Source organism: Oncorhynchus mykiss, chromosome 9 (assembly GCF_013265735.2).
Source record: "Oncorhynchus mykiss isolate Arlee chromosome 9, USDA_OmykA_1.1, whole genome shotgun sequence".
NCBI lineage: Eukaryota > Metazoa > Chordata > Actinopteri > Salmoniformes > Salmonidae > Oncorhynchus > Oncorhynchus mykiss.
In genome coordinates, this window is record NC_048573.1 from 23,874,806 (window position 1) to 23,886,751 (window position 11,946).

General features: G+C 42.7%; 2 protein-coding genes across 7 annotated transcripts in view; one reads left to right on the top strand and one right to left on the bottom strand.

The window, feature by feature from the left end:
* Positions 1-2,135, bottom strand: part of frem1a (Fras1 related extracellular matrix 1a) — a 31,699-nt gene extending 29,564 nt beyond the window's left edge. For 4 of the 5 annotated variants that reach the window (XR_005053207.1, XM_036987611.1, XM_036987614.1 and 1 more), the window contains exon 1: positions 2,009-2,135. The gene's annotated coding sequence lies outside the window, so the exon portion shown is untranslated. Of the gene's footprint in view, positions 1-1,828; positions 1,845-2,008 lie in introns of those variants that run through there. The other variant, XM_036987613.1, reaches the window with a different exon arrangement.
* A 100-nt stretch (positions 2,136-2,235) lies between these two features.
* On the top strand, positions 2,236-11,455 carry LOC110531766 (bone morphogenetic protein 2-B). 2 transcript variants are annotated; one of them, XM_036987616.1, is made up of 6 exons: positions 2,236-2,440; positions 2,858-2,919; positions 7,978-8,181; positions 8,488-9,145; positions 9,906-9,992; positions 11,115-11,455. In XM_036987616.1, exons 2-6 carry the CDS (start codon positions 2,901-2,903, stop codon positions 11,245-11,247), a joined length of 1,101 nt encoding a protein of 366 aa, XP_036843511.1. In that variant the 5' UTR covers positions 2,236-2,440; positions 2,858-2,900; the 3' UTR covers positions 11,248-11,455. The 2 variants fall into 2 exon arrangements, with proteins under 2 accessions (XP_036843511.1, XP_036843512.1); XM_036987617.1 differs by having other exon boundaries at positions 8,491-9,145.
* Positions 11,456-11,946: the final 491 nt, after the last annotated feature.

Sequence of the window (11,946 nt, forward strand, 5' to 3'; positions counted from 1 at the left end):
ATTTGTGCTTGTGTGCGTGCATGTGTCTGTGTTTACATGATTGTGTGAGTTGAATTGTGTCATGTGATACTGGACTGGTCATGTGATCCTACGACTGACATATCCCAGAGCATGCTAGGTGGGTGGCCTGTGCCCTCCTGAATGCTCACTGACGCAACACAGTTCCGGTACCTGATTGGTGGGGGGTCAGATTGGGAGGACACAGGACAGCATACCAGGCCTGACTGTAAAATCAGGATTCGTATTGAGGAGAGGGGCTGCATGATATGGGTTGTGAGGCAAACGTGGTGGAATGTCTGTAGATACAGTATGTTTATTTCAATCTAGAGGGATCTCGTGATGTCAAACGGAATCATACTATCAAATAGATCCCTTACTGGTTTAGTATAAGCCCAAGCTGTATTTACTAAATCTTTAGAATCAAGCGTCCGAACTCCGGAGAATCCATCTGGCCAAGATCAAAGTCATCACCACTGTACCTCTTCAAAGACAAGTTGACACAAACTATCACTTCCGTGGCCAGTTCTCAGTGTTCAACTGAGTGTATAATTTGGGTCTTGCAGAGATGGGAATGTAGCGCTTCCCTTTGACAAGCGGGTCTTCTCCACAGCTGGGAATGCCTGGTGATCAGCTGCCTCCGCTCAACAGCCAAGCGCCACTGCACTGTGTCTCATCTCCGTAATGACAGGCTCCTGAGCAGCCAGCAATTTCCAAAGAAAGAGGAGTCAGAGAGAGAGAGAGAGAGAGAGCAAGAGAGTGAGCAAAAGAGAGAGAGAGAGAGAGAGAGAGAGAGAGAATAGATAGAGAGAGAGAGATAGAGAGAGTGAGAGTGAGAGAGAGAGAAAAGAGATAGTGAGAGTGAGAGAGAGAGAAAAGGAGTCCTGTATTTGGCAGCCAGCCAGCCAGCATATTCGTCCAACAGCCAAGTTGTGATGTGTCCCAGACTTCTTATGACAAGAGAGAGGAGTTTACTAAATCCTAGTCCATGAGATTGATACAAAGGGAGGAAATGTAGGAGTGATGTGTCTTCATATATTTGACTTCATAAACAGAACGGAAACAAACTGCCAACACGTTTCATTAAAATGCTTCAGGACATTTTTTGAGTGTCTTTGAACATTTGCAGTATAACTACTGAGCTCAGTCAAGGTGACTCGCGTAAGTGGTCCGTGACGAACTCCTGGAAAAGTGACACGCAAAACAAACTTAACAGTCAAATTTCAAGCTCACTCTATTGTGAAGAACGTGAAGGTCATACAGTGTACTACTGCTGAAGACTCACAGCCGCCTCTCTGTCTTAACTAGGGCACACAATAACATGTCTGAAGAAGACCATGCAGTAAGAGAACCGCATGAAAGACTAGAGTCCAACAACTAATGCCCTAGCCCAGACTCATGTACTGACTTCAGGTTTGCACAACCACTTTATTGTGATATTTGTTGTTGCTTTAAGAGGCAGCTTTCTCATGAAAACGACACATTCTTTTTAGAAAGGTTTGAGTGTGCTTTTTAGAAGTGTGTGTGCGGGGGGGGGGGGGGGGGGGGGGGGTCTCATTCCTGATCTCCTGGTAGCTTGAAGTACCATCATACAGACCATTCTTCCTTTACACAACCGATCAGAGATTGATAACAAATCCAGTGGACCAACCTTGTTTGTTTTATACAACTCGCCCTTCCCTTTCTTTTCCTGAAATGTTTCCCTACTATAAAAACGTTAAATGACAAGCCAGACCACTACAGATCACAACTTTGTCTTTTAGTAAGAAAACTCACATCTCATCAACTTTTCGGAATTCCTCCACATACTGATTGCCCTAAGGGAACTCACATCTCATCAACTTTTCGGAACTCCTCCACATACTGATTGCCCTAAGGGAACTCACATCTCATCAACTTTTCGGAACTCCTCCACATACTGATTGCCCTAAGGGGACAAATAAAAATAAAGCTGAATTGACTGCCAACCAGTAAAGCCAACAGCAAGACAGACTGACTGACATGCCCTTACCTTATTAGTTCATAGCTCCTTCTCCCTCTCTTTCCCACCAGGAGCTCCCTCTGTTCATGCACTCCTCTCCGCTTCCCACAGCAACTGTCTAATTGACAGAGAACCTTGCTCACTCCTAAATGTCAATCCACACCCCACGAAGAGAGAGAGAGAAAAAGGAGAGAGGAAGGAGGGAGGGAAAACAAGCCTGTGCGTGTGCGTGTGTTCGGGGGGGGGGGGGGGGGGTTGAGAAGAAGGCTGACCAAAAAGGGAAGAGACTAAACAGAGCGGAAAGAACCAAAGACAAACACTGAGAGCTCAGATCAAAGGGTTCCTTTAAGTACTCCTAGTGCTGTGTGCTTGGACCAAGACCTTTGTCATTATATACTAGGAGTGGGCTGAAAGAGAATGATATTTCACATCTGATTATGGCCACACACACAAAAAAAACAGGTAAGAAAAACATATTCTGAGCATATTTTGTAGTTTATCTACTAAGAACTGTGTCATTATATACTGGGAGTGAGGCTGAGGTGGACTAATATTTCAGATCTGATTATGACCACACACAAAAAACAAGCTGGAAAAACATCTTCTGAGTATGTTTTTCTAGTTTATCTGTGTTTGTGTTGCTCCCGTTTCCTCTTTCACTACCCCCGTAAGTTTATTTTTGTGACCTTCTGTAATTATAGAACAGTGATAACATCTGGAAATATGAAACAACACATCTTTTAAAAGCTTGCTTTGCAGGTCGGCTAACCTACTCCTAACCTATGCACAGATGCCGCCTGAGAATGTGTTCCATGCAGGGAAAACACTTGGGCTGTTTGGAAAGCTTTTTCTGAACCACTGTCTTGTTCGCCCATACAGATAGACGAGCAAACAACTACAGTTCTTCCGCACTGCAGTAATTATGTATGACTTGAGACCAGGTGAGTTCAATTGTCCTTACAATAGTAAAAATGATTTTCAACCAAATACAAAAATGTGCATTCTTAATGGACAAGTTCAGGTTGTAGCTCCCCAATTCAAAATGTTTCAAAATGATTTCTCCGTACTAAACAACAACAACAACAAATGTGATGATGTTGAATCAACATAAGGGAATGTGGTATTTTTGTCACCCAACTTTTAGCCTAAATCCAAACCTTTATGAAAAAATATTGCAGTTAGAGTGCAGTATAACTGCAGTTCAACTGCAGTACAAAATACCACAGGGGACTGCAGTTAATGCAGTTTCAAAACTGCAACCATGAAGGCCTGATTCACACAGTCTCCTCTGAACAGTTAATGTTGAGAAGTGTCTGTTACTTGAACTTATTTGGGCAGCAATCTGAGGTGCAGTTAACTCTAATGAAGTTATCCTCTGCAGCAAAGGTAACTCTGGGTCGTCCTTGCCTGTGGCAGTTCTCATGAGAGCCAGTTTCATCATAGTGCTTGATGGTTTTTGCGACGGTATTGGAAGAAACTTTCAAAGTTCTTGAAATGTTCCGTATTGAATGACCTTCATGTCTTAAAGTAATGATGGACTGTCGATTCATTTTGCTTATTTGAGTTGTTCTTGCCAAAATATGGATTTGGTCTTCTACCAAATAGTGCTATCTTCTATATATCAACCCTACCTTGTCACAACACAACTGATTGGCTCAAATGCATTAAGAAGGGGAAAAAAATCCACAAATGAACTTTTAGCAAGGCACACCTGTTAAATTAAATGCATTCCAGTTGACTACCTCATGAAGCTGGTTGAGAGAATGCCAAGAGTGTGCAAAGCTGTCATCAAGGCAAAGGGTGGCTACTTTGAAGAATGTCAAATCTAAAATATATTTTGATTTGTTTAATACTTTTTTGGTTTCTACAATGTAGAAAATAGTCAAAATAAAGAAAAACCCTTGAATGAGTAGGTGTGTCTGAACTTTTGACTGGTACTGTACATTGAAATGACATCTGTGACCAGTGGATAAGCCAATATCAGGGTGAGCGCTAAAGTGCGGGGATTGTAATGATTTTCACCGAAAATTTACAACTACGGCATTAACGTCTACATTTTTGTGAAAAAATAAAATGCTTTGATCAAAATTGAAGGTTTCTGAACACTCTCCCTAGTCCCAACTATCTCGGGAGTTTGAAATCACTTTGACGTGAGCTGTAACCCTTCTAGCCACAACCCTCACGCCAAGCTAAGCATCCATCAATGCACTTCGTCACAGTGACACCCAACTTCACCAAAGCCTGGTTTGGAATAACCTTTGACCTGTGTGTCAGATATTATCCAAACACTGTGTAATCTACTGTTCACCATATCCCCCACTCTGACCCTCACCATGATTTAACCCATATAGAAATATAATTGACAAAGGATATTAAATATTTAGTACGCTTTACATCCTATATTCAATCGCACTTTTTCTTTTACCCCAATTTTCAATCTTGTCTCATCACTGCAACGGGCTAGGCGAGGCGAAGGTGGAGTCATGCATCCTCCGAAACATGACCCGCCTAACCGTGCTCCTTGATGCCAGCCGCATCAATGTGTAGTGCCGTTCATCTGGCAACCGGGGTCGTTCAGCAGGCACTCAGCCCACCACAAGGAGTCACTAGAGCAAGTAAAAGCCCCACCGGCCAAACCCTCCCCTAACCCGGATGACGCTGTGCAAATTGTGGCACAGCCCGGGAATGAACCCAGGCCTGTAGTAACGCCCCTAGCACTGCGATGCAGTGCCATAGACCGCTGCGCCACTCTGGAGTCCCAGTCACACTTTTTCTATATCTGACCCTGACTCTTACAGTGGTGCAAAAAAGTATTTAGTTAGCCACAATTGTGCCAGTTCTCCCACTTAAAAAGATGAGAGAGGCCTGTAATTTTCATCATAGGTACACTTCAACTATGACAGAGAAAATGAGAAAGAAAAATCCTGGCTAGGCCACTCCAGGACCTTGAAATGCTTCTTACGAAGCCACTCCTTCGTTGCCCGGGCGGGGTGTTTGGGATCATTGTCATGCTGAAAGACCCAGCCACGTTTCATCTTCAATGCCCTTGCTGATGGAAGGAGGTTTTCACTCAAAATCTCACGATACATGGCCCCATTCATTCTTTCCTTTACACGGATCAGTCGTCCTGGTCCCTTTGCAGAAAAACAGCCCCAAAGCATGATGTTTCCACCCCCATGCTTAACAGTAGGTATGGTGTTCTTTGGATGCAACTCAGCATTCTTTGTCCTCCAAACACGACGAGTTGAGTTTTTACCAAAAATTTATATTTTGGTTTCATCTGACCATATGACATTCTCCCAATCTTCTTCTGGATCATCCAAATGCTCTCTAGCAAACTTCAGACGGGCCTGGACATGTACTGGCTTAAGCAGGGGGACACGTCTGGCACTGCAGGATTTGAGTCCCTGGCGGCGTAGTGTGTTACTGATGGTAGGCTTTGTTACTTTGGTCCCAGCTCTCTGCAGATCATTCACTAGGTCCCCCCGTGTGGTTCTGGGATTTTTGCTCACCTTTCTTGTGATCATTTTGACCCCACGGGGTGAGATCTTGTGTGGAGCGCCAGATCGAGGGAGATTTTCAGTGGTCTTGTATGTCTTCCATTTCCTAATAATTGCTCCCACAGTTGATTTCTTCAAACCAAGCTGCTTATCTATTGCAGATTCAGTCTTCCCAGCCTGGTGCAGGTCTACAATTTTGTTTCTGGTGTCCTTTGACAGCTCTTTGGTCTTGGCCATAGTGGAGTTTGGAGTGTGACTGTTTGAGGTTGCGGACAGGTGTCTTTAATACTGAAAACAAGTTCAAACAGGTGCCATTAATACATGTAACGAGTGGAGTACAGAGGAGCCTCTTAAAGAAGAAGTTACAGGTCTGTGAGAGACAGAAATCTTGCTTGTTTGTAGGTGACCAAATACTTATTTTCCACCATAATTTGCAAATAAATTCATAAAAAATCATACAATGTGATTTTCTGGATTTTTTCTTCTAATTTTGTCTGTCATAGTTGAAGTGTACCTATGATGAAAATTACAGGCCTCTCTCATCTTTTTAAGTGGGAGAACTTGCACAATTGGTGGCTGACTAAATACTTTTATACTCTTATATAAAAAGAAGGTGCTATCTAGAACCTAAAAAGGGTTCTTCGGCTGTCCCCATAGGATAACTCTTTGAAGAACAATTTTTTGGTTCCAGGTAGAACTATTTTGGGTTCCATGTAGAACCCTTTCCACAAAGGGAAAGAACCAAAAATGGTTCTCCTGTGTGGACAGCCGAAGAACCCTTTTGGAACCTTTTTTTCTAAGAATGTATTATTCCATATAACATGAGCTCTAACTTTTCTAAAATTCCTCATAGAAACTGTAACAGATAATCTGTTACGTGTATCCGGAAGTTTAGAACTGAATAAAATAGAAGACAAATCTAAAAGGGGGTATGCGCCAAAACAGTTATTTAGCTAGCTCAGTCCCTGAGAAAGTGTGTGTTGCTCTCTCAGTCCCTTTAGGGCGTGCAGTTTGTGTAAGATGTACATAAGTGGAACCAGCGTTATCTCCTGATGCTGACATATATACATAGATGAGTGCACACGCACGCACTCACTCACACGTGCATGCACATACACACACACAGGGTAGTAATTGATAGCCTTTCCGCCCTGCCTGGCAACACCCACCTCCAGAGCACTGAGGCACCAAATTAATCCTTCATCAGCCAGTTAATATAAAACAGATTAGTGATTTGTTAGCAAGCTGGTACTAAAGCTTTTTATTCACTTCTTTAGGAAGTTGTAGTAGCCCCCCCCCCCCCAAAAAAAAAAAAAAACAATCTGTTTCTACCACAGATTTAGGGTGTTTAGAAAAACATTTTTTATGGTAGTCGTAAGGGTGGAATCATTACGTAGAACATGTTTGTCTGTCTGTAAGTTTAGAGCATCCCTACAGCTATGGAGCACAGCTGCATCTTTGAATTAAATGAAGGTTCAGGGAACCTTGATGATCTGCTTCTGTCAGGCTGAGTCCAGTGAATTAGCCCCCTCTATTGACACTTTTATTTAATGACAAACGTAAGGTAAAATAAGTAATGAGTGTATTGTGTTACTTATGAACTGACTGATTGGGTATTCTGTTCGTAGAAATGTGATTTGGTTAGACTCCTTAAGGGCACAAACGAGGGCCTTGACTGCCTGTCCAACTGTAAAGTATTTTCTAATGTTTAATAAAAAAAAACATGCATCTTCTTCAAACAGGTTTTGTTCTCACGGTTGTTATCTTTTGTGGAGCGAGGGAAAAGTCTAAACATTTAAAACATCAATTGAGGCATCGCATGTAAAGTGCTTGTTGACCCTTACAATAATGCCTTGTCTTTTCTGTGGAACGTTCCCACAGTTTTTAGGGTGGACTAAAACTATATTCTGGTTAGGATATCTGACAATTTATGCAACCCATTGTGCTGCAAAAAAATACTTTGGGCTCTAGAATAAAATGATACGGTATCCAATATTTGATCATACTTTTAGCAGCAGCAACTGAAAATCGCAGTGCTTTTTAATTCCAAAACCAAACAGGGGAACAATGTTGTACTCAGCCCCCATTGCAGAAACAGTCACTATAATGATGCTTGTCAAATGGAGTGTGACATTCCAGAGGTTCTCTGTGTGATCCCTAATTGCTTTCACAAAGTTCTGACGGTTCCTGGAGTTCTAACAACCCAATTAGTGAGTGACCCGCCTTTCGGTCCTTTCTGTCCTTCTGGGGCATGAGATTGAGGCTTGACCGTTTCTCACCATTCTTTGATCAGACAAGAGGACGATAAGACATCGGCTCATCCCCAAAGTCTGTTTGTGAAGTTGGATTTGTTTTTTATCGAAGGTTCAAATTAGCCTTTTAGGTGGATTAGCCTACCGCTGAATCCAAGGTTTGATTGTTGAGCTGCCTGTTTGAGGTGCTTACATGCCATGCTGTTCCTTCTCCTGTTGAATTGTGCCTGGGGCTTATTGCTCACAGATGACCTGGAAGGTGCCATCGAGGAGAATAAGGAGCTGGGCAAAGCCATTCTGGAGATGCTGCACATCAATAAGCTGTCTGCACCCCATGTGGCCAAACCACACCCCTACATGAGACAGGTCTATCAGCTTCTGGACACACAAGAGGCCCGAGACTTGGGAAGCTCTGATGGAACACTGGTGCAGAGTTTCCGGAGTGTTCTGGGTAGGAGCCTAACTTGAAACCGTTATACCGTAAATAAGATATTTTCCTGACATTGATTGGTCCTCATATGGAATTTGAACAATATGTTTAATGTCTTATTAGCTAGTGAAATTCCTGTTAGTCCTGAAAACAATTCTAGCTTGCAGTTAGCTAACATCAGCTTTATTATACCATAGTTGTTCAAGGTTGTGTGTGTGATGTTATTAATTGATGCCTGTATTTTTTTTGTTCTGTGCTGTGAGCCAACTTTGGATGCAATCAACTAGATTGATTAACATGGTCTCTCTTTATGTTCCTTGGACCAAGCAGACCCACCGCATGCCCCCGCAGGATGGATCTGGTTCAACGTCTCCCACCTGAAGCCTTCTATGGCCGTGGCTGAGCTTGTCCTGCTCCGCAAGACCCTCCACCCCGACCCCCTCAGTGTCACAGTGTCCCTGCACAGCCTGACCCGGGGTGCGAGTGGCCTGAGCGTGAGCCCTCCCCTCGAGGAGAGGATCCTGACCCTGGATCAGCTACCCCTGTCTGGCTATGACGTGTTCGACGTGTCCCCCTTCATGTTCTCCTCCATGCCTCTGGACGTGGTGGGCTTCCAGCTGCGCTACACGGACGAGAGTGGGAGCCTGGTGCTTCATGAGGCCCTGACCCAGAGCCTCTACTGCCTGGGAGGTGGTTCCCTCAGCGAGCCCCTGCTGGTGGTGTACCGGGCTAGGCCGCTTCGCCCCCAGACGACGGCTGCCACCAATGGGTTCCGGCCTGAGCGGAGACAGCGCCAGCACTGCCGCACGAGGAGCCACGAGAGGAGGAGCCTCTTCCTGGCCAAACGAAATGGCTACAAGCGCCGCCGCTTTGATGCCAGCTCTGACCCTCAGTGTCGGCTCTATCACCGCTATGTTGACTTCAACAAGGGCGATCTGGCAAACTGGATCCTACAGCCGTCAGGGTTCAATGCTACCTTCTGCAGGTGGGAACGTCACACAAACATACATTGAGCTCCAAAAGTATAGGGACAAATTCACTTATATGTTTATTAAAGTAATAAAAGGTTAAATATTTGGTTCCCTATTCCTGGTACACAGTGACTACCTGTGACTCTAGCCTGTGACTCTACACATTTGTTGGATTCATTGCTGTTTGTTCTGGTTGTGTTTCAGATTATTTTGTGCCCAATAGAAATGAATGGTAAATAATGTATTGTGTCATTTTGGAGTCCCTTTTATTGTAAATAAAAACAGAATATGCTTCTTAACACATTCATGTGGATGCTACCATGATTACAGATAATTCTGAATGAATCGTGAATAATGATGAGTGAGAAAATGACAGAAGCACAAATATCATACTTAACTTTGTACTACTTTAATACACGTACGTGAATTTGCCCCAATACTTTTGGTCCCCTAAAATGGGGGGACTATGTACAAAAAGTGCTGTAGTTTCTAAACGGTTCAACCAATATGGATGAAAATACCCTCAAATTAAATTGGACAGTCTGCACTTTAACCTCATAGTCATTGCATCATTTTAAATCCAAAGTCCTGGAGCCAAAATAATAACAAAATGTGTCACTGTCCCAATACTTTTGGAGCTCACTGTAAATGATGACTTAACTACCCAAGTGATGATGTCATTGCAGTCAGTTTTGCCCGCTGACTGGGTCGTGAAGTGATCATCCAATACATAACCTTGGATGTGTTTATAATCAGAGCGTTATCCCATTTCAGAGGTACCTGCCACATTGGGAATTCAGAAGTGTCCATAGAAGGATTTAGACCAAGGAAAATATCACCTGAGGAGAGATCAGTGAATAGGTATGTGTTGAGAACTCGATATCCAGTATTCACTACAGATACTGTAGTAGCCTTTGTGTAGCTATTTGTAGACAATACTGCCCTAAAAAGGCAAAACGCAGTAACTACACTTTGTCAAAATGTTGTTAAGACTGAAATTAGGCTTTGTAGTATCTGTTTTATCTTGTGCCCTGGTTCCATTATGTTCTGTTTCAAAGAAAATGTAGTTTGAAATTTGCAGTAACTACAAAATCGAAGGAAAACCCACGGAAAACAACGGTAACTGAAGTTACTGCACTTTTACTTTGTTTCACCATGTTTTGACTGCAGGTACCCGCTCTGCCATGCAAAGACAAAGAGCAGTAAATACGTAAACAGTGAAACTGATTTTTTTTGGCTGAAAATGTATTTGCTGTCCAGACAAATACAATATGTCGTAGGTCGATAAGTGATAATGCACTGATGTGTCATCTTATCAGGAAGTCATTTTTATGCATATCAACCATGACCTATGACCCATAAATGAAATAAATGACCATACCAAGTCAAACAGGAAGACAATAAGAAAATTGGATAAACACATTTAGATTGTAGATATATGTATTTTTAAATATAAATGTTCTGTGTGATGAAATAGTCCTTGTAGATATTGCACTTTGCCTTTGCATGACCCATATAGTTGTTTCAGGTCAAATCAGTGGTCATGGTTGATGTGCATAAAAATGACTTCACAATAAGATGATACATCGGTGCATGATCACTTATGCACTGATGTATCTATCATCTTATTGTGAAGTCATTTACAACATAATTGGCTGGCTAGCAAAAAAACTTTAAAGCAATTTTTCTGTTTCACTGTTATCACTGTAATCACTGCGTAATTACTGCGTTTGGCCTTTGTCGAGCAGAATAGACATCCACTTTGTATAGTTTCATATCCACTAGGACAATATTATTCTGCAGGATTGTTGTAATTAGGGTTGCAAAATTCTGGCTTTCTAGAAAATCCCAGATGGAGGATCCCTGATTTCCTGCCTATTCTCTCCTGATTCTGGGAGTCTTCCAACCAGGATTTCTGTTGCGGGAATTTTGCGACCCTACAACATTACTGTAGTTGTAATATTTCGTTTCCTTCAATTTCAGCTCCAACTGTGTTCCACTGGAGCTGTCATCTCTCACCGTGATGTATAGGAGTGAAACGGATGACGTCATAATCCAGAAGTTTAGAGACGCAAGGGCAGAGAGCTGCACATGCCAGCCACAGGCTAAGCCTTGAAACCAGCTCCCACATACAGTATTTACCTATCCTAGCCACTGGAGGGCGAAATTGCTTATTGAATCTGAAGTAGGATGCCTGCTAGAAGACCGGCTAGTAGACCTGGGAGAAAAGGATTAGGGTCATGTTATGTTTTGAGAAATCTATGAACGAGGGTTGGTATGTTCTGGTGTGGTGGGTGAATAAAAAATACACTTGAAAAATGTTACACAAACGGGTATTTTGTTATAAGACTTGTCGTTTGGAAGTGCAGCAAAACAGTTTTTTACAACTGTATACTATATTATAGGCTAATTTAGATATTGTACCTATCTGATCCTTTCAGATCTACAATGGTGCTTGTAGGGTTCGGGGCTTGGCGCGGGTTGGGTTTGATTCGGAATTTAGCCTTTCCTCCCATAGGGACAGTGAACCACAGATTTATGTGGACAAAATTCCAGCTATCAAATGTCAAGTCTAAACCAGGCATTAAAAGATATCGCAGCCTAGGGGTCAATGTCTTGCTTAAGAGCAGAATGTCTTCTTTCTTCACCTTGCTGGTTTAGGGATTCGAACCAGCAACCTTTCGGTTATTGGCCAAACACTATTAACCGCCAAACACTATTAACCACTAGGGTAACTAGGGGTTCGAGCTAAAATTGGGCAGGAAGAGCAGGAAGAGGAAGAACAACCCACTACTTAACAGTCAAACATCTGATT